Source organism: Panthera onca, chromosome X (assembly GCF_046562875.1).
Source record: "Panthera onca isolate mPanOnc1 chromosome X, mPanOnc1 haplotype 2, whole genome shotgun sequence".
Classification (NCBI taxonomy): Eukaryota; Metazoa; Chordata; class Mammalia; order Carnivora; family Felidae; genus Panthera; species Panthera onca.
In genome coordinates this window covers 15,282,607-15,303,727 of record NC_138357.1, presented here as the reverse complement: position 1 = coordinate 15,303,727, position 21,121 = coordinate 15,282,607, and the positions used below count along the sequence as shown (strand labels likewise).

Genomic DNA, 21,121 nt, shown 5'->3' with positions numbered 1-21,121 from the left:
CCAGAAGCTGACGGCACAGGCTTTAGAGTCGGACACACACGCGCGTGTGCACGCACGCACACGTACCCTATACTGCAAACGTATAGAGTGGTTCATTCCCAGTTCTACCTCCTCCTAGTTACCGGGCCTTGAGCACATTGTGAATAACGCTGCGACGAACATAGGCGTGCACGTACGTCTTTGAGATCTTTGTCTTCCGTTCCGTTGCATAGATATTTTCTGCGGTGCCATTTCTGTTCCCTTGTCATCTATTTTACCATTTTTTTTTTTTTTTTGAGTTCTTCTCTTAGTGGTTACCTTACAGATTACAATTAGTGTCCCAATTTACACCAATCTGGTTCGGATGAATCCCAGCTTAATTTCAATATTAGACAAAACTTTGCTCCTATCAGGCTCCTTTCTCACCTCCCTTCTTCGTGCCGTCACTGCCATACAAGTTACGTCTTAATACTTTGTATGCTCGTCAGCACAGATTTAAAATTATTGCGCTACGCAGGTGTCTCTTAAATTCGGCAAAAAAGAGCTTCAGATAATATTTACTAATCACGGCCTGTTGGGCAAGTGATGTTCCCTGTCTAACCCTGGGTTTCCTCATGGGTAATATGGGAATAATGGTATCCCTTTCTTCCCCGTTGAGCTGTGAGGATTAAACGGGATAACGTATGTACTGCATTTGGAACAGTGCCTTTGCACATACTAAGTGCTCAGTGAATGGTAGCCGTCGTTCTTAGCAACCCTTCTGCTATCATGTCTTTGCTCGTGCTGTTCCATCTTTCTGTGTTGTTCCACCTTTTTGTAATCGCTTCTTTCCAACCCTCCGATGCCAAATTTCTATTCATCGTTTTAAGCCCCAGCTCAAATGCCACCATTTCCATGTTTGAAATTGTACAGTGTCTCTCACCATCGCTATACTACTTATCACAGTGTTCCTTAGATTACAGTTATTTGTGATATGTCTCATCTCCTTCTGCATTCTAACGTTCATGAGGGTGAGCATGGGGTCTTATTCATTTCTGTATCTTTCACAGTGTGTAACCAAGTGCCTTATACAGAGTATAAGTGCCTCCTTATATGGAATAAGTACTCAGTAAATAATCACTGTATGGTTGAATCAAGTGAGTAATTTAAAAGTGCAAAACAGATTCAGTTTCCTAGTTCTGTTAGTAGAACTAAAGGCAATTAAAAATTTTTAAATTTTTAAAATTTTATTTTAGAGAGAGAGTGTGAGTGGGGGAGAGGGACAGAGGGGGGAAGAGAGAGAGCATCTTAAGCAGACTGCACACTCAGTGGAGAGCCCAATGAGGGGCTCGATCCCATGACCCTGGGATCATGACCTGAGCCGAAATCAGGAGTCGGACGCTCAACTGACTGAGCCACCCAGGCACCCCTGCATGCAGTTTTAAAGCAGTAAACAGGCATGATACAAAGGATATATTTCCCTCAAGTGGTTTAGGGGCCCTCTTAGGTCGATGGGAGAGAAAATCGTAAGGTACTGGCATTCTTATTTCTTAGAAAGTAGTAGGTTGAAAGAGAAGTTCAGTGCCTCGCAGTGTATAAATGTGAGTAGCTGATACAGTGCCATAAACAGGCAGTGTAAAACTGGCTTCAAATTTATTATTTAAAAAAAAAATCAGGCTTTATATTTAAAAGGAGAAGCATTTAGACTAATGAACACTTATGCTCCCTAGAAGAAATTGAAGAAAGTAAGATTATTAAACTATATACGTTTCCTTCATGTAACCCCAAAAGTGGTAGGAAGGGAAAAGAAGAGGCAGCATAGTTTGATGGTCACGCACCCAAACTTAACAATTAGAAGAAGCAAGTCTGAATTCCAGCACTTAATATTAGGCAGTCAGTATTAGCTAAGTGACTTTGGGGAAGTCCTATCCCCTTCCTGATTGTCCATTTCCTTGCCTGTGATGCCTGTGTCACAGAGTCGTTCAGAGAAATAAATGAACTAATGGATTGTGAAATTGTTTTGTGAGCTATAAAGTATTTTTGGTCACTCTTTTCTTCTGTGTTCCTACTGCTCTGTGTTTATCATCTGCTATAGCATTTTCCGTGTCGTGTTGTAATTTATTTGTTTATCTCTGTCCCCCACTAGACTGAGCTTTGCAGAGCAAAGATTTTTATTTATCTTTGAACACCAGGGCCTAACCCATAGGTACTCAATAAATGTTTGATGAGTGTGTGAATAAATGTTTCAGGTAGGAGATGAACCCAGATGACCTCTCAAGTTTCCTTTTAGTTTTGCTGTTTAAGATTCCATGAAAAGGTCTAGAAATAATTAGAGACCAACAAAGGAAGAACTATTTAGAATATAAAAACTTGAAACTGAAGGGCAGTTACAGAATTGTTAAACACATATTAACATTCTAGAGTGTACTTTCAAAAGGGAAATCGTCGAGACAGGTTAATTGAGTTTATGTATAAGAAGGGAGGTTATGATTTGTCAAGTGAGAAGTAATTTTTCCTGGCCATGGAATGATAACGGCTGAAATGAATCTCTCAAAAGCTAGGAAATTTGGCAGAGGAATACTGTGGCTCAACAAATTCATTAGAGCAGAAAGGTATTAAGAAACATTTGAAGAAGTATGGTTAAATCATGGGAAACCAGCCTCCCTTATTAAGATGCCAGAAACCAATGAGACCTAAGGTGGAGGTTTTCTGTGGTTGTATTTGTTGTTGTTTGAAAGGGTTCAAAACCACAGCTCCTGCAGGGGCAAAGTATGAGCCTTGAAAAAGCACAGTCAATGTCCCTACCGACATAGATTTAGTACGCAGAAGAGATCGTACACACAAGGCGGGGGTGGGGGGGGGGAGGTGAGGCAGAAATAGTAAAATGAAGGAACAAATGGCTGAAGTCAGTTTATCATGAGAGATGAGGAACATCCAAAAAAAAAAAAAAAAAGATCCCGAATCAGAAATTGGAAGGCAGCATTAAATCCTAGAATTGGAATGGACCTTGAGAGAACTTCCAACTATAGGACTAAACCAGAGATTCCCTCGACGGGAGACCTCAAAGCCTTACCTGGTGCCTCATAATGTGGATGTTACCATGTTCCCTCTCTCTGGTCTTTGACTAAATGTCTGGGGGAAGAGAAGATACACCCGACTGGTGGTGGGGGGAGGTCCCCACCATAGAGGCTTTAGTATAGCATAGTGGGATGGAAACAGCTTGCCCTTAAACAATCACACACACACGTGAATTCGAATCCTAGCTCTGCCTCTTATCAGCTGTCTGACCTTGAGGAATTATTTAATATCCCTAAAAGACATTAAGAACTCTGTCTAGGGGCGCCTGGGTGGCTCAGTCAGTTAAGCGGCTGACTTCGGCTCGGATCGTGACCTCACGGTATGTGAGTTCGAGCCCCGCATCAGGCTCTGCGCTGACAGCCTGGAGCCTGTTTCCGATTCTGTGTCTCCCTCTCTCTCTGACCCTCCCCCACTCACACTCTGTCTCTGTCTCTGTCTCTCTCTCTCTCGAGAATAAACATTAAAAAAAATGAAAACAGAACTCTGTCTATTCAAGTAACTCCTATTTTGCACGTGCCTGGGTTGTCTAATTTTCCTTTCTTTCGTTTTTTTCTTCTGTTCAATTTTTTTTCTTTTTCCTCCAGTTTTGTTGAGAAACAATCGACATACATCGCAGTTCAATTTACATATATTGTGAAATGAGTCCCACAAAGGGTTCATCTCACGTCCGTCTTCTCACGTAGATACAATAAAAAGAAAAGAAAGGGAAAAAAAGGAAAACAAATCTCTCCTTGTGATGATGAGAACTCTTGAGGATTTACTCTCTTAGCCTCCCTGTCACACGGCCGTGTTAGCTGTAGTCATCACGTTGTACATAACGTCCCCAGGACATACTTATCTTCTAACTGGAAGTTTTGACCACCTTCCTCCAATCCGTGCCTCCACCCTGGCCCCAGAAACCACAAGTGTGATTTTCTTCTTCCAGGAGTTTGGTTTGCTTTTGTTTGCGTTTTAGATTCCACGTGTAAGGAAGATCATACGGTGTTTGTCTTTCTCTGACTTATTTCAGTCAGCATAATGCCTTCAAGGTCCATCCATGTTGTGGCAAATGGTAGGATTTCCTCACTTTTTAGGCCGAATGATATGCTAATGTATATGTATGTGCACCACACCTTCTTTATCCACTCATCCTTCAACGGGCACTTAGGGTGTCTTCATTTCTTCTTCTCTTCCCCTCCCCCATCCTCCTTCTGACGTGGGACTCAACCCACAAGCTTTGAGATCATGACCTGAGCCGTTACCAAGAGTCGGACGCTTAACCAACTGAGCTACCCAGGCACCCCTAACGCTGCTTTCTAAGACATATCATTAGCTTTATATCCCAACCCTTTTACTGAGGTTTTAATTCTCCTTGTCATATTTCTAATTCCTCTTGCTTCATGGTTGCAGTGCCTCCTCTAATCTCTCTGAGGATGTCAGTCACAGATTTTCCTTTTTGAAGTTTTCTTCTGAGCTTCAGGGACCTTCTCTGAGAGACTAGACCTCCAGTCTTCTGCTGGGGTCAGGAAGGGAAGTTCCTTGGCTCTGCAGAGTTGGGAGGGAGCCGGCAGCCGTGTCAGTGTCTTAGGCTGACTTCCAACCAGTCCTGGTTTTAGCCACTCCTTCCCTCCCACTTCCAGAGGAACCTGGTGCTACAAATCCCTGAGCCTTTGTTGGAGCTCCTTGGTGTCAGCGGAGTTGCCTCTCAGCTTTCCCTATGGACGACTCGGGATCCCAGGTCTCCCTGTTCTACTAACTCAGTTACTACTTGTCCTTCTGCTGTCTGGTTTACAAAATTGGTTGCTTCTCTCCTGTGTCCCCCACCTTTGTGTATTCATACCCTTTTAAAGTTCTTTTACCATAATTTTATCAGAGTTTTGAGGAGGGAGCAGAGCCAAAGGTGTGATTTCCATGTACCATCTTTTTTTTTTTTTAATTTTTTTTAACGTTTTATTTATTTTTGAGACAGGGAGAGACAGAGCATGAACAGGGGAGGGTCAGAGAGAGGGAGACACAGAATCTGAAACAGGCCCCAGGCTCTGAGCTGTCAGCACAGAGCCCGACGCGGGGCTCGAACCCACGGACCGCGAGATCGTGACCTGAGCTGAAGTCGGCTGCTTAACCGACTGAGCCACCCAGGCGCCCCTCCATGTACCATCTTTGACCAAACCTCTTAATTCTTCATGTGTTTCATATCCATCACTTAGGTTTTAACCATCACCACATTATACCGTTTCTTACCACTTTTTATCTAGTCTCCTGGTCTCTAGTTTCTCTTCCTTTAGGTCTGTCCTTTGCCATGCTGTGGACTCATCTGCCGGGAAGACTGTATTATGTACCTCACAGCTTTGAGCGTAAAAACCCTCTGGCCGCTTCTGGACGTCTGCATTCCTTACCCTGCCATTCAAAGCCTTCCACAATCTAGCCTCCGCCCACCTTTTCAACCTCATGTTTTAGGCTTTCAGAAACACTCACATCCATATGGTTGCCCATACTCACCTGTAGCACTGAGCCAACTTGTCTGGAACAAATAGGGGCACGACAACTGGGCTTGCCTGGTGATTTATCCAGTAGATTCATCAGCTGACCTGTTGATTTTGAGCGATTGACTTAAAGCTCTTGCTTTAAGTGAACATTTATTGGACTTGAGGCTTGTAGCCTATTTCAGTCTAGGATTCTAAAATCTGTCTTTAGGGGCGCCTGAATGGCTCGGTTCGTTAAATGCTCGACCCTTGATTTCTGCTCAGGTCGTGATCTAGCGGGTTTCGTGAGCTCAAGTCCTACATCGGGCTCTGCACAGGCAGCTTGGAGCCTGCTTGGGATTCTCTCTCTCCCTCTCTTTCTCTCTGCACCCCCCCCCCCCCAGGGTCTTTGTCTCTCTCTCAAATAAAAACTTCACAATATTAAAAGAAATCTGTTTTTATTATGCATTTTCTTTTTTTTTTAAGTTTATTTATTTATTTATTTATTTTGAGAGAGAGCATGCAAATGGGTGAGGGGCAGAGAGAATCCCAAGCAGGCTCTGCACCGTCAGCACAGAGCCTGATGCCAGACTCCACCCCACGAACCGCGAGATGAGATCATGACCTGAGTCAAAACCAAGAGTCGGACGCTTAACCGACTGAGCCACCCAGGCGCCCCTAGTCTATGCATTGTCTTTATTGTGTTCGCTCTGTTGCATATTGAGTTTTTCCGTGGCATATTACTCCCCATCTCATTTATTTTCTGCTGGACTCTGGGGGTGCAAAGATGAGTAGGATGTGGAAATGATGTCCTATAATGAACTGCTATCTTATTATATGGTATTGGGTTTAAGTCCCAGCTCAATGACTGGTTTCCCACAGTGAGATTTACTCTTCTTTTAGGGTATAGCCTTATAATTTATTATATCCTTCTCACCAAAAGAACGTTCTGATATTCACCTCAAGTATGAGTTTAACATTTTCACGAAAGCATATTGCTTCCTGATGACTCTTTTTCTCCCCAGTGTCGTCTTTGCCGACCTCTTTTTTATGAACGTGATTCTTTGGGTGGAAGGTTCATCGGCTGCCATCTCCTTTGGTACTCTGATAGGGATTCTTGCAATGTGGTGTGGAATTTCAGTACCCCTAACATTTGTGGGTGCGTACTTTGGAGCCAAGAAAAAGGTAAATTTCTAAAATACTGCTTTTGACCATTGACTGATGTCTGAAATAATACCTCAACGTGTATATTACTATACATGGGATGTGAAATGTACCATTGGAGAAAACTACGAAGAATAATCCTATTTATCTATTTCATCATTTATTTAAATGTTTATTTATTTTTGAGAGAGAGAGAGAGAGAGCATGAGCAGGGGAGGGGCAGAGAGAGAGGGAGACACAGAATCCGAAGCAGGCTCCAGGCTCTGAGCTGTCAGCACAGAGCCTGACACAGGGCTTGAACCACAGACCGTGAGATCATGACCTTAGCCGAAGTTGGACGCCTAACTGACTGAGCCACCTCAGCGCTCCTAGAATAGTCCTTTTTAAAAATATTTTATTTTTAAGTAATCTATATACCCAGCATGGGGCTCGTACTCACAACCCCGGGATCGAGAGTCACACATTCTTCTGACTGAGCCAGCCAGGCATCCTGGGATAATCATTCCAGAATAAAAGATTTAAAAATTAACAAAAATGGAACCCAGTAACCCTTTAAAAGACATTATTTAGAGTACTCCCCACTTTATAGGTTGTTTAAATTTCTGTCTCTGTTGGAGAAAATTAAAAGGATATATAGTAGTAGGAAGGCTGACTTTAACCGAGTCAGAAAAGTATACAGCAGGGGAGGAAAGCTAAGGTACAGTCTGAAAAATGGAACTGTTGAGTTTATAGATTTGAAGTTAGCTTATTCTACATATAGGGTAAAGGAGCAGGACACTGAAAAGACTACTCTGCAAAAGGAATGTATAAAGACATAGTGTGAGTTTGCACACTGTGTGCAAAGGGAGAAATCAGACAACACAAAACGGAAGCTGGAGGTCCACACAGAGCAGAAAAAAAGAAAAAATGTCTGAAAACTACCGACAGATTTTGAGGGAAATGCGTGAGACAAATTCTGAGACGACTTTTTGACATGTATTACTTCATATTGGAATAGGCACCACTAAATCTTGTCCAGTCTCTCCCTTGAAACTGACAGGAAACGATAAACATCCTTATTGCCTAGCTGTGTGCTTTCTAGTGTGGTGGCCACTGGCCACGTGTGATTTTTGAGGGCCTGAAATGTGGCTACTTCCAAACTGGTATGTGCTGTGAGGAAGTGGAAAATACACAGTGGATTGCAGACAGAACAACAGCAGCCAAATAGAAAACATCTATTGACTACTTCTTTTTTTAAACAGTTTTTTTTGATGTGTATTTATTTTTGAGAGAGAGAGAGAGAGAGAGAGAGAGAGAGCGTTGGAGAGACTGAGCCTCCCAGGTGCCCCTACTGAGTCCTTCTTATAGCAATGACACAGGCAACTGAGAACATTTGTTAGATCCGATGAAATGGATTCACAAATTAATTCCACCTGTTTCTTTTTACTCTTTAAAATGCGGCTTCTAAAAAATTTAAAACTGCCTCTGTGGCTTGCATTATCTTTCTATAGCACAGTGTTGGTCTAGCCTCTGCCCACATGACTGCTCTGGGAAGTGTTCTGTGTCCAGTTCCGATTCAGGATTGTGTCTTGTGATTATATGTCTATAAATTCACTTCAATTTCATGTCATTCTGATTTTCACTTGATTTCTCTTCGAGCAGTTTAGGTTTCCAGTTTGCACGAACCAGATTCCCCGTCACATTCCGCGGCAGAGTTTTTTTACGAAACCACCTTTTGGCATCATGATCGGTGGCATTTTACCTTTTGGCTGTGTTTTCATTCAACTCTTTCTCATTCTGAACAGTATTTGGTGAGTACGGTATCGTCACAACTCAAAACATCTTAATTGTTGATAAACGAAGTTTCCTATATTTCGAGGAGGTTAGAGTCTGGGTATGGCAAAACTTCATTTGCCTCTGGTTTTATCCAGGAAATAGCCCTCTGACCCCTGGGGTTGGGGGGGGACTTCCTAGGGAACTGAGACTTAATTCACAAGTTTTTAAAGACAGTTTTTGATGGAAATTTCTACGCAGGTTTCCTTTTTTAAAAGCAGTAACCTCTTTTTAAGCCTTTCCAGATGACTTACAAAGTTGGCTCACACCATACTTCTCCGGGCCTTCGCAGGGGGTGGGGCGGGGGGAGGGGTGCTGTCCCTTGGAAGGAGGCACCTAAAGACCGGAAGAGGCAGCCGTGATGTGTATCTCTTTTCCATACCAACCTTCCATGCAAGAGTTCAGAGTTCCTCTGCTAAAAATATTTTGAAGACTTACAGCTTCAAAGACTTACTTTGAGCTGTAAGTCATGTTTTTCGGCTCTCCTTTCTGTCAACTGTTAGTTCTGGTGTCAGGATGCCTGCTCTTTCCTCACAGCTTTCCTCGTTTTATCTGCTGCTTTGAATCTGTTGGGGTTTAAGAATTCTGATAGCCGGGGCTCCTGGGTGGCTCAGTCGGTTAAGCGTTCGGCTTCGGCTCGGGTCATGATCTCACAGTTTGCGAGTTCGAGCCCCGTGTCGGGCTCTGTGCTGACAGCTCAGAGCCTGGAGCCTGGTTCGGATTCTGTCTCCCTCTCTCTCTGCCCCGCTCACGCTCTGTCTCTCTCTCTCTCTCAAAAATAAATAAACATTAAAAAAAAATCTCTAAAAAAAGAATTCTGGTAACCAAGGGGCGCCTGGGTGGCTCAGTCTGTTCAGTGACCGACTTCGGTTCAGGTCATGATCTCACGGTCCGTGGGTTTGAGCCCCACGACGGGCTCTGTGCTGACAGCTCAGAGCCTGGAGCCTGCTTTGGATTCTGTCTCTCCCTTTCTCTCTGCCCTCTCCTGCTCATGCTCTGTCTCTGTCTCTCTCAAAAATAAATACGTATTAAAAAAAATGTTTTTTAAAGAATTCTGGTAACCAAGACAGAAACGCATGTAAGGTGAGAACCCAGGCTTTCCAAAGTGCGCCAGTTTTTACTTGCAAAGCTCCAGGTCCGTGACAGCTATTTCAGTTTCTCCCGGTCCCTTTTTCCTTAATTCCTGATTCTTGACTGCATTCTGGTTTCAGGAGCTGGGCAAGTGGGGTGTCGCTGCAGAGGGAGTTTTGGAGATGGGGCAAAGGCCCCATAAAATCAAATGGAGTAGCCAGCTGTGTATATTTCTAACACTTTCATCCTAAAGCAATCTTTCAGACAAAGCTTTCAAGTCCTCAAAAGTGAGGTTTAATCATGCGCATTAATTGCTCACTTTTTAAACAGCATTGTGGCAAATTGGTTTAAAAGATAAGCAGTAAAATCTGTTACCTTGTCAGCAACGAAATATTTAACATGCTGCAAAATAGATTATGTAACTGTATTTTCCAGATGTTTTTGATGGGATAATTTTAAAGTGAAAACTAAAAGCTTCTTTGGACAAGTTAACTTTTGTTTCAATGAAAAAGAGGGTGCTTGCTGTGTACAACATTGTATATACTTATTATCTATATACATGATGCTCCCCAACCCCCATTCTTCGTCCTTGCAACCAGGTATATACTCTACACGAGATTTAAAAAAATTTTTAACGCTTATTTATTTCCAAGAGAGAGAGAGAGAGGCAGGCAGAGGGCAAGCAAGCAGGGGAAGGGCAGAGAGAGAAGGAGACACAGAATATGAAGCAGGCTCCAGGCTCTGAGCTGTCAGCACAGAGCCCTACGTGGGGCTCGGACCCATGGACTGCAAGATCATTTCCTGAGCCGAAGTCAGATGCCCAACCGACTGAGCTACCCAGGTGCCCCTGACTCTGTGGGGTTTTTTTGGTTGTATAATGTATTTGCTGATATTTATGGCATTTATAACCTTCCATTGCTAAAAAGAAAGCATGGCTTAAAGTGTGCGTGAAGAGGGGCGCCTGCGTGGCTCAGTCAGTTAAGCGTCCGACTCTTGATTTTGGATCAGGTCATGATCGCAGGGTCGTGCGATCGAGCCCTGCGTCAGGCTAAGCCTGCTTATGATTCGGTCTCTCTCTCCCTCTGCCCCTCTCCACCGCTTGCTTTCTCTCTCTCTCTCAAAAAACAAAACAACCATAAAATGTGCATGAAGAAAATGGTAGAGATACTGATGGTTCTTTAGTGAAAACTGAATTGCACGAGCAGAGAAATAGGGGTAAGTAGGAACACGGATTCGTACTGGAGGAGATCAGGCCAAACTCTGAAGCCACATTGGTCGGTCAGGGAATGGTTTCTGGATGTTGGATGGATCGATGAAGGTCTGGAGTGAATCTCTCAGGTTAGACAAACGTGACCGTCTCTTGTATTCATTTGGAATGGTCTTTCTGTGTATTGTGAAGTTAATTTTAAGGCTATCATTTTTATTTTCAGGTCTCATCAAATGTACTTCATGTTTGGCTTCCTTTTCTTGGTCTTTATAATTCTCCTGATTACCTGCTCAGAAGCTGCGGTTCTGCTGTGTTATTTCTACTTGTGTGCTGAGGTAAAGACCTAAGAAACGAATGCATCTTCTCCTTCCCAAACTCGCACTATTGGAAGTGGAAGCCTGTGTTGAGAAAGGAATTGAAGCACATGTTAACTGCCTGGTTTCTACAACTTGGGATCAGCTTCATATTGTGTTTTCCTGATGACACATGTTGATTTTGATGCAGCTTTGATGGAAAGTTAATGCTACTTTGGTGGAAAATCTAAACAGAAAGCAATTTCTCTCCGGCTAGTTACTATAATTGCTGCATAATATTCAGTTAACATAGAAAAGAGCAGGGAACTGATTTGATATTTAGACATACAAAAGATCTGGCTCAATTGGTGTTTTGTTGTTTTTTTTTTTTTTTTTGACAATTAAAGTTTTCACAGCTTGGGCCAGGATTGCATTTTATGGGTTTGAGATTGCTGCTAAAGGCCTTTTCTCTTACTTTTGGTTACCATGGGCAGAAGTAGTTTTGTTTACCCCACTGTACCCCCACTTTGTTTCTGATGTCCTTCTGGGTAACTAAGGTGGTAGTGAACATTATTTTCTTAAATCCCCGAAATCCCTCTTGTTTTGGTAGTTAAATGTGACTCTCTAAACGTAACAATAGAGAGTTTTGGGAACGAGGATCATATACATGATGTTCTTAGAGCATTTTCTTCTTGAGCTACAAGCATAAGGGTGAAAAAATTAGAATTTTGTATATATTATACTCAGCTTCTCAGTTCTACGGTGTATTTTTTGTCACAGAAAACCCGCGACAATCGTGAATGAAGTATATACTCACAGGCAGGTGATGTGTATATTTCTGTTTCTTAGAAGTGCTTTGAAGGCCCCCAAGACCACCCACGTGTCTGGTGGTTCACTGGAAAGACTCGTGGGACTCAGCATACAGATGCACGCCTGGCTAGGGCTTAATATAGCCAGAGGACACACAACAGGATCAACAAGGGGAAAAGACACAGGTGGAACCTGGAGAAATCCACGTCTGGTCTTCCTGTGCTTTTTCTTTTCCATGAGGGGACACACCAATTACGTTCCCTTTTTCAGCGATAAAAAATATAGTCATATATGTGCAATGTTTCCGCCCAGGGAAGCCCATTAGAGACTTCACATCCAAGGTTTTTACTGGGAGCTGGTCACATAGGCACCCTCTGCCTAGCAATTACAACAATCCCAGACCCCCAAAAGGAAAGCATGTGTTCACCATAAATCACACTGTTCGTACGGCCTAGGTATGGCCAACACGTCTTATCAGTCAGGGGATGATTAAATGCCGAATTCTCAGATATAAGCCAAGGGCCAGCCTTGCAAGCAGGCCCTTCTAAAGATAGCAACTTCAGACCTGCTATGTTAACTCTTTTCTGCACTGTAGGTTCCCTTGGCCCTTGACCACAGTGCCTTTACAGTAAAATGAGCATCAGTTGGAGCCGTGGGGAATTGACCTGTGTATTGACCTCACTCATGCCCCCATGGGTCCTGAATTCAGCTGGGTGAGACAAATCCCATTCACCATAAAGCTCTATATGCAGTTTCTGTACTAACCTTTGTCTACCTGGCCCGAAACATCAATTCAGGCCCAGCTTCTGCCAGTAAATTGAAGCTGACCCGAAAGCCTTCCAAGGCTGAGGCAGTGTCATGACAGAAAGGATGCGTGCATTACAAGTACGGTCCCCGAGGGCACACGTGGTTCCCCTGGAAACAGGGAGTTTATCAATGTTAAGGCACCCCAAGCAGAACGTACATTAGTCCGACGGTTTCTTATAAAACTTCCCCTTGGATTTCTTCTAATCCATAATCTAATGGAGCCTGTTTCATGTGGTTTGTTATCACAATAATTGCTAACCCGTTTAGAGTTAGGTTTCACCTAAAGTGATTTTTTTCTACTTCTTTTTGCAGGATTATCACTGGTGGTGGAGAGCCTTTTTCACTAGCAGTTTTACAGCTGTTTACCTTTTGATATATACAGTTCATTACTTCTTCGCCAAACTTCAAATCACAGGCACGGCAAGCGCCATTTTGTATTTTGGGTACACGATGGTCATGGTCCTGATTTTCTTCCTTTTCACAGGTAACCACAGAATGACTTCATGCGTTTCACACTCTCTGAAGAGACTTGGAGATAATAATGTGATAAGCATCAATTAACGACTAATGGAAGGAATAGGGAACAAAGTCATCATGTTCATTTTTATGCTTTGGGGATAAAAGATTGTAAAGCCTGGGGAGCCGGAGGGACCTGATGTACTTAGCTTCAAGATTGTCCCTTGTGAATGTTTCTAAACAGTAGGGATGTGTTCCAAAGCACATAAAGGGTTATGTGTAATCACCTTTGAATAGCCTCCAAGCATAAAAATGAACTGACTTGAATAAATTTTAAATTAGCAAAAGTAGATGAAGCAAATGTGTGGCCATATAAGCAATTAGATGTGAGGGACAAGATGTATACTCCCCAGGATTACTCATTTGGGGTTGTTATTTGGGTTCAAGATGTGACAGCAGCCTTTCTGTAGATGAAGGCTTGTTGAAGTACGTGACAAAATGGAGTGGTTTATAAAATGATCCGGTTAAGGAAATTATGAGGTCAGAGAGCTTGGAACCCTTTTCAGTACAAGTGAGGCAGTGTTCCATCTCTATCTGCCTCACGTTTTTAAAAAAAGAGTTTATTATTTTATATTTTATTTTTTTTAGATGTTATTTTTAAGTAACCTCGATACCCAATGTGGGGCTTGAACTCACAACCCCGAGGTCAAGCGTCACAAGCTCTTGGGGCGCCTGGGTGGCTCAGTCAGTTGGGCTTCTGACTTCGTCTCAGGTTATGATCTCGTGGTTTGTGGGTTCTAGTCATCAGTGTGTCCACTATACTGACAGCTCGGAGCCCCGAGCCTGCTTCGGATTCTGTGTTTCCCTCTCTCTGTCCCTCCCCCACTTGCGCTCTGTCTGTCTCTCTCTCTCAAAAGTGAATAAACGTTAAAAAAATTAAAAAAGAGTCGCATGCTCTTATGACTGAGCCAACCAGGCACCCATCTACCTGCTTCACTTAAAAAAAAAATGTACTTATTTTTGAGAGAGAGAGAGAGAGAGAGAGAGAGCGAGCGAGCACAAGCGGGGGAGGGGCAGAGGGAGAGGGGGACAGAGGATCCAAAGCAGGCTCCATGCTGACAGCAGCAAGCCCGATGTGGGACTGCAACTCACAAACTGCGAGATCATGACCTGAGCCGGTCGGATGCTCGTCAACTGACTGAGCCATCCGGGCACCCCATACTTTTTCTTCATTTTAAGTTCTAGTTTTAGCTCAAGTCACAGGTCATTTTGACAAATTTTAAGTTACTGTCTCGGATTTTAAGTCTCAGGTTCAACAAATGTGTAAAAATCCACAGTGGAAACTTGTCAGAAATCCAAGCCGAGAGGGGCGCCTGGGTGGCTCAGTTGGTTAAGTGTCCAATTCTTGGTTTCGGCTCAGGTCGTGATCTCACAGTTCATGGGATCGAGCCCCATGACAGGCTCTGTGCTGATAGCCTGGAGCCTGCTTGGGATTCTCTCTCTCTCTCTCTCTCTCTCTCTCTCTCTCTGCTTCTCTCCTGTGTGCGTGTGCACTCTCTCTCTGTAAAAAGAAATAAACTTAAAAAAAAAAAAAAAGAAATAAAAGTCCCGAGACAGGTGTAAATGTCACTGGAGAAACCAAGGCATCTCGGTGGCGGCTCCTTTTTGATACCGTATTACCCGTGAGCTGCCGGTCTCAACTCCTCGGTACACAGAAGGCTGTGCAGACTTCCTCTCGTCTCTCAGCCACTGGACATTCTACACCCCTCGTGCCTTCTGTTTTGGATTTCTCCCCCAGGGACTGACTGGCTTTTATATTTGGGCGATATGGAGCTGGCTGTGTTGAGCACGGTAATTTCAGGCTTCTGTTTTCTTCATTACCTAGCACTTTGACTCCGGTTGCTTTTTTTCTGGAAGCCTCGTATTACAACAGCTTCTTTCCGAAGGTAGGTAGAATCCCGAATGGTCACACTGCGGGCAGAAATCTTCTCCCATTGGTTGGCTCCACCGTTTGCGGTGTCGTCTGTCACCCTCCCCCCGAATTCTGACTCGTGAAGGTTCCCGGTGATCCTTTGCCAGATCCAGTGGCCTTTCTCTAGCCTTCACCCTCCTTGGCTTCTGCAGCTCACTCCCCAACACCTATTCTGTGGAAGTCTCTCAGTGTGATTTGTGTCATGTTCCTTGTGCCCCTCTGGGCTTTCTTTTGCTTCCCTTCCCCTATCCTGTCACCTACCTCTAGCCTTTATCCAAGCTTCAGTTCTTCAGCATTTCAGTCTCCTCTTTGTACCGCCTCCCTGGCGGAGCCCGTTCGGTCCTGTGGCTTTGTTTACCTCCTCGATGCCGACAGCTCCCGAGTCAGGAATTCTTAACATAGCCCTTTCGTGCCTGATAGCCGATTAAACTTCCCTAGTCGTGCTTCTTCGGAAGTTTCTTATCTTTGTTCATTCTGCCCACCTCTTGCTTTTGGTCTTGGTCGAGGCCTTTGTTCCCTGATGCCAGAATTGCTCCGACAGCCTCCTATTCAGTTGGCTGGACCCAAGTCTCTTCTTTCTAGCCCACTCCGCACAATACCTGATGGTGAACTTCTGTCGTTTTTTCATTATATTAATGCAATTCGGTCCAAGATTAATTTTAATATGTCAACACATATTTATAGAATGCTTACACTGCACAAGACACTATGCCGGGTGCTGGGGACATAGGGGTGAAGAAGACATAGGGGTCCCATGTTTTTGTGGACCTTATATTCTAATGCAGGGAGACAAGCAATTATTAGTTGGATGAGCTTCATGGAAGAAATGATGTTAAAGAAGAGGTGGGTGGTCAACTGTTCCAAGCAGAGGTGACAGTGTGTTCAGAAGTCTTGACATAGGAAGGAATTTGACATCTTCAAAGAACACAGAGAAGCTTAGGATGGCGTTAGAGGGAGGGGGGCTCTGGGAGACAATAGTGATGTTAGAGAGGTAAGGAGGGGTCAGATCTTACAAGGGTCTTAGAAACTATATTAAAGAATTTAGATCTTATTAGAGGAGCCATAGGAAGTTCAGGGAGTTTAAACAAGGGACTAATGTGATTGTATCATTCTTCTAATTAAATGTTTGCTTATTTTTGAGAGAGAGAGAGAAAGAGCGACCAGGGGAGGGGCAGAGAGGGAGGGAGACAGAGGATCTGAAGCAGGCTCCGTGCTGACAGCAGAGAGCCTGATGAGGGGCTTGAACTCATGAACCGTGAGATCACGACCTGAGCTGAAGCCGGACACTCAACCGACTGAGCCACCCAGGCGCCCGTCATTCTTCTAATTAGAAAACTTTAATAGTGACATATGTCCTTGTCTATCAAGGGTAAACTGACCTTGGGGGTTGGGCCCCTGTTCTGCCTACTCAGTGTATTTTCTAAGCCTCCTCCAGACGTTTGAGCATGGAACTGGAATCTCCTTGAGAACAGGGACTATGTCTTATGCCTATTTTGTATCCTTCATTGTGCAAAGCACATGTTTCTTCTTGACTTGTGTAGAGTGTGAAAGAGAGGAGATACAATTATGGCGTGATGTTTCCATATCTTTTTTAAAAATTACATCATAGGGATGAGAAACCTCCCGGGTAAATTCTGGTTATCGTTCGTATCAGAAAAAACATTAGTAAAATTATGAAGTGTGTTTTTGACGTCTATTTTCTAGAATTGTTTTTTAAGAATCCCTGTCTGCTCACAGACCTGTAAATGGCATCTCCTTACATTTCATCATCATATAGTTTTTTCCTGTTGCATTGCTTTTATTTTTTCATTATCATTGTATCTTGAGGTTCACGGCAGGAAGCAGGTCTTATTGTCTATGTTCATGTTGTTTCACTTTTGAGGAAGGCATCCTCAATTAAATCATTAGTCTTGAGAATATAGATGTACACAAGAGTACGGTTATTAATTGCTGATTACTCTTGCTGTAGACACATGCTTCTGAAAGTGATTTTTTTATTAAAAAAATTTGTTTCTAATGTTTATTTATTTTTGACAGAGAGAGAGAGAGAGAGAGAGAGAGAGAGAGAGAGAGAGAACGTGAGCGGGGGAGGGGCAGAGAGAGAGGGAGACACACTCCGAAGCAGGCTCCAGGCTCCGAGCTGGCAGCACAGAGCCCAACGCGGGGCTCGAACTCACAAACCGCGAGATCATGACCCGAGCGGAAGTCGGATGCTCAACTGACTGAGCCACCCAGGTGCCCCTGAAAATGATTTTTTTTTAATGGCAACTTGGAAATTAGCAGTGTCCACTCATGGTAAAAAATGCTGAGGAGTTTCACACTTATTTAGAATAATTATGCATTCATCCGAAGCTATTCCTTGTGATCACCACATTTATCTTTGGTATTTGGATTCATCTGTGTCATCACAGCAGAAGGCTAGGACTTCACAGCTGTCATCTTTTAATATTGAGTATTGTGACTCTAGGGAAGACTCTTTATACACTAAGTCTATTTCCATGTTGCTACAAATCCTTTATTTTTATTTATTTATGTATTTATTATTTTATGTTATTTATTTTTTAATTTTTTAAACATGTTTATTTGTTTTTGAGAAAGAGAGAGACAGTGTGAGCAAGGGAGGGGGGCAGAGGGAGGGAGACACAGAATCGGAAGCAGGCTCCAGGCCCTGAGCTGATGCGGGGCTCAAACTCACAAACTGTGAGATCATGACCTGAGCTGAAGTCGGACGCTTAACCGACTGAGCCACCCAGGCGCCCCTATTATTTTAATTTTTAAAGTGTTTTATTTATTTTTGAGAGAATGCAAGCAGGAGAGGGGCAGGGAGAGGGGGACAGAGGATCCAAAGTGGTCTCCGTGCTGACAGCAGTGAGCCCGATGTAGGTCTTGAACTCATGAACTGTGAGATTATGACCTGAGCCGAACTTAGGCCCTCAACCGACTGAGCCACCCAGGTGCCCCTTTATTTATTTTTTAAAAATGTATTTATTTAAGTAATCTCTACATCCAACATGGGCCTCAAACTCATGACCCTGAGATCAAGAGTCACACAGTCTACTGACTGAGCCAGCCAGGCACCCCAAATAAGTTAAAGGCTTAAGAAAATGAATTGAAATAATAGATTTTTATATTGATAGGAAGGACAGAAGATCACAATAACCAATTAAGATCTAACCTTAGGATTCCTTCTCTAAAAGTCTATAGTGCTATGTTGTATTATAATGTATAGCCTAATGTAAACCTGGCTTCCATGGATATTGTGTAGTAAATGAAATATTTTATGTGATGATGTATATTTTAGGCAAGCAATGAAAAATGCTTTCATTTAGCCACAATCTATTATTCAGCCATTGAGAGCAGTGGTTCTCAACTAGGGGTGAATTTGCCCCTAGGGAACATTTAGCAATATCTGGAGACTTTTTTTTTTTAGTTTTTTAAAAATGTTTTTTTATTTTTGAGAGAGAGAGAGAGAGAGAGAGAGGAGACAGAGTGAGTGGGGGAGGGGCAGTGAGAGAGTGAGGGAGACACAGAATCTGAAGCAGGCTCCAGGCTCTGAGCTGTCAGTGCAGAGCCCGACATGAGGCTTGAACTCACCGATTGTGAGATCATGACCCGAGCTGAAGTCGGATGCTTCACCGACTGAGCCACCCAGGTGCCCTTGCAGACATTTTTGATTGTCATGACTGGGAGGTTGGTAGTGACATCTAGTGGGTGGGGGCCAGGGATTCTGCTAACCATCCTACTATGTGCAGACCAGCCCTCTACCACAAAGAATTATCTGGCCCCAAATGCCCAACAGTGCCACTGTTAAGAAACCCTGGTCTAGAGTGAACTATTTCTGAACCTCACTTTTACCTGGGAGTTGATGCTATTTTCAAAAGACAATTTTGATCGTCTCAGGAATCAAGATTATGTTTAGAATCTGAGACTCCGAACCACCAATCACTGTGCGGTGTTGAAGCCAGTGTGGCACAAGGAGCGTTTGAGACCCAGAAGAAGTGTCAGCCAGGTGCAGAGTGCCTTTCTGGTGGCTTTCTCACTAAGTGTCTGTGCTTTGAATGTATTTCTATTCATTAAAAGAGCCTCACGACGCTCAATATGTTTTGAGAGTTTCTACTGTGTAATAGTTTATCAGTGTAAGATGAAATATCCTGAAGGAAAAGTCCAATTACCTTAACACACAAATGTTAGCTCTAGTGGGCCTTTTGTATTTTACGACACCAAGTTGTCTCCGCCTTATTAAAGTTTTCGGCTCTAAAGGCCAAAAAATCAAAAAAAAGGGATAAAGACGTATTAATGCTAATTGTTAACTGACAAACAAATATTTATTAAGCTTCTATGGGCTTGGCAATGTGCTAATAGGGAATACGGAAACACAGATCTGAGACTATTTATTTTTTGTTGAGTTGACTATGTACCAACTGTTTGCATATATTTATCTCACTTAATTTTCACCTAATTGTCTAATTATCACGACGTGTTAGGTCATGTAAGTCCCATTGTATGGGTGAGGAAACTGAGACCCAGAGAGATTAAGTGACTTGTTCAAAGTCACTCAGCTAGTACGCATTGGAGCTATGATTCAGTCAAACCCAGGTTGGTCTGACTCCAAAGCTCATTCTCTTAAATACAACTCTGCATGTCCTCTTCAAGAGAGAGACTCTCCTTGGGCGGAGGCCAAACCAACAACGGAAGAATGCCCACGGACTCTCCTCTGTGGTCCTCTGTTTGACCAGGTAGATTGCTCTTAATCGGGAGAGCTGATCAGCGCACGTAAGACAATACAATATCGCCCTCGGGAATCCATGATGAAAACAGAGTATCTCAAGTGTTTCCCATGCCCTTTTGACCCTTCTTTCAAAAAAATAGAGGCACATTCTTCTAGTTTTTCCTCTGGAATAGTTTCGTTACTTCTTCAGTCCCAGCTCATTTTGATTTCAACTTACATTTATGGCCCTAAATGCTAAGTGCTGTAGAAATGAGCAGGACAGAGTCCTGTCGATTCTCAAGGATATTGAAAACTTCTGGCTCCCATTGTTTTTCCCAGCGCAAGTGGTTGCTGGCCTCCTCCAGCTCTGGGCCCCTAGTAGCCGGTATTCCTCTAGTTTGGAAGGGAAGCGTTCCTTTTCCCCGAAGGGAAGCAGAATCTGCATTCTCTGGTGTTCTCGTATTGTGTATTTTACATTCCCTGGCATCTCATACCTGAACTGATGTCTACTCCCTCCACCCCAAGCTTTTTGTGTCCACCTGGTGCTTATTCTTCGAGGTCTTTCTGCACAAAGCAGTTCATGGTCACCTCAACCTGTATTGATCTCCCTAACCTGGAACAATCAGACAGGGTTGGCTTTGAGCTCCAGCTGTATTGCTTATTGGCTGGGTGTTGTGAGGCAAGTCAATGGGCTGTCTGAGCCTCTCTTTCCTCGCAGAGTGGGGAAAATCCTAGAACTTACCTCGGAGACTTCAACTCAATCTGATCGCACATGTAAGCACTTAACCCAGAGCTGAGCATGTAAGTATTTAGGACACAGCAGATATGCTCATCATTATTAGCATTATTATCATCATTATTGTCATCGTCATGAACTACAGGTTTGGTCGTCTCATTCTCTGGCTTATGTGCCTTTGTTGGCTCCCAGGCGCCTGCCTGATCAAATCCAAACTTCTTAACTCGGCATTCCCTATTTGGCTCTCACCTACTTTTTCTCCTATATGCCGTCTTTGGTGTTCCCTTAATTCGTACTTTTTTTTTAATTTTTGAAAAATATATTCAAAGTTTATTTATTTATTTTTAAGTAATCTCTCTTCCCAACATGGGGCTCAAACTCACGACCCCAAGATCGAGTCGTGTGTGCTTCTGACTGAGCCAGCCAGGCTCCCCAATGTTCCTTTCGTTCTTTGATGACACATCCTTAATGTCCCAATTCTTCTGCCATGGTTCTCGCTGTTCCTTAACACTGCCGGGGTTTAAGTGTTCCAGGCCTTTATGGGTACTTTTTGCTCTGTCTCAAATAGCTGTCTCCCATCCTCCAATGCCCCTGAGTCCTGCTTTAGA

At 43.4% G+C, this 21,121-nt stretch overlaps 1 protein-coding gene across 1 annotated transcript in view; it reads left to right on the top strand.

Moving 5' to 3' along the window:
* Positions 1 to 21,121, top strand: part of LOC145714371 (transmembrane 9 superfamily member 2-like) — an 87,806-nt gene that overhangs the window by 61,953 nt on the left and 4,732 nt on the right. Inside the window, 4 exon segments of the mRNA XM_081793866.1 lie at positions 6,503 to 6,662; positions 8,283 to 8,431; positions 10,955 to 11,066; positions 12,954 to 13,125. Coding sequence (XP_081649992.1) covers positions 6,503 to 6,662; positions 8,283 to 8,431; positions 10,955 to 11,066; positions 12,954 to 13,125 — 593 coding nt within the window.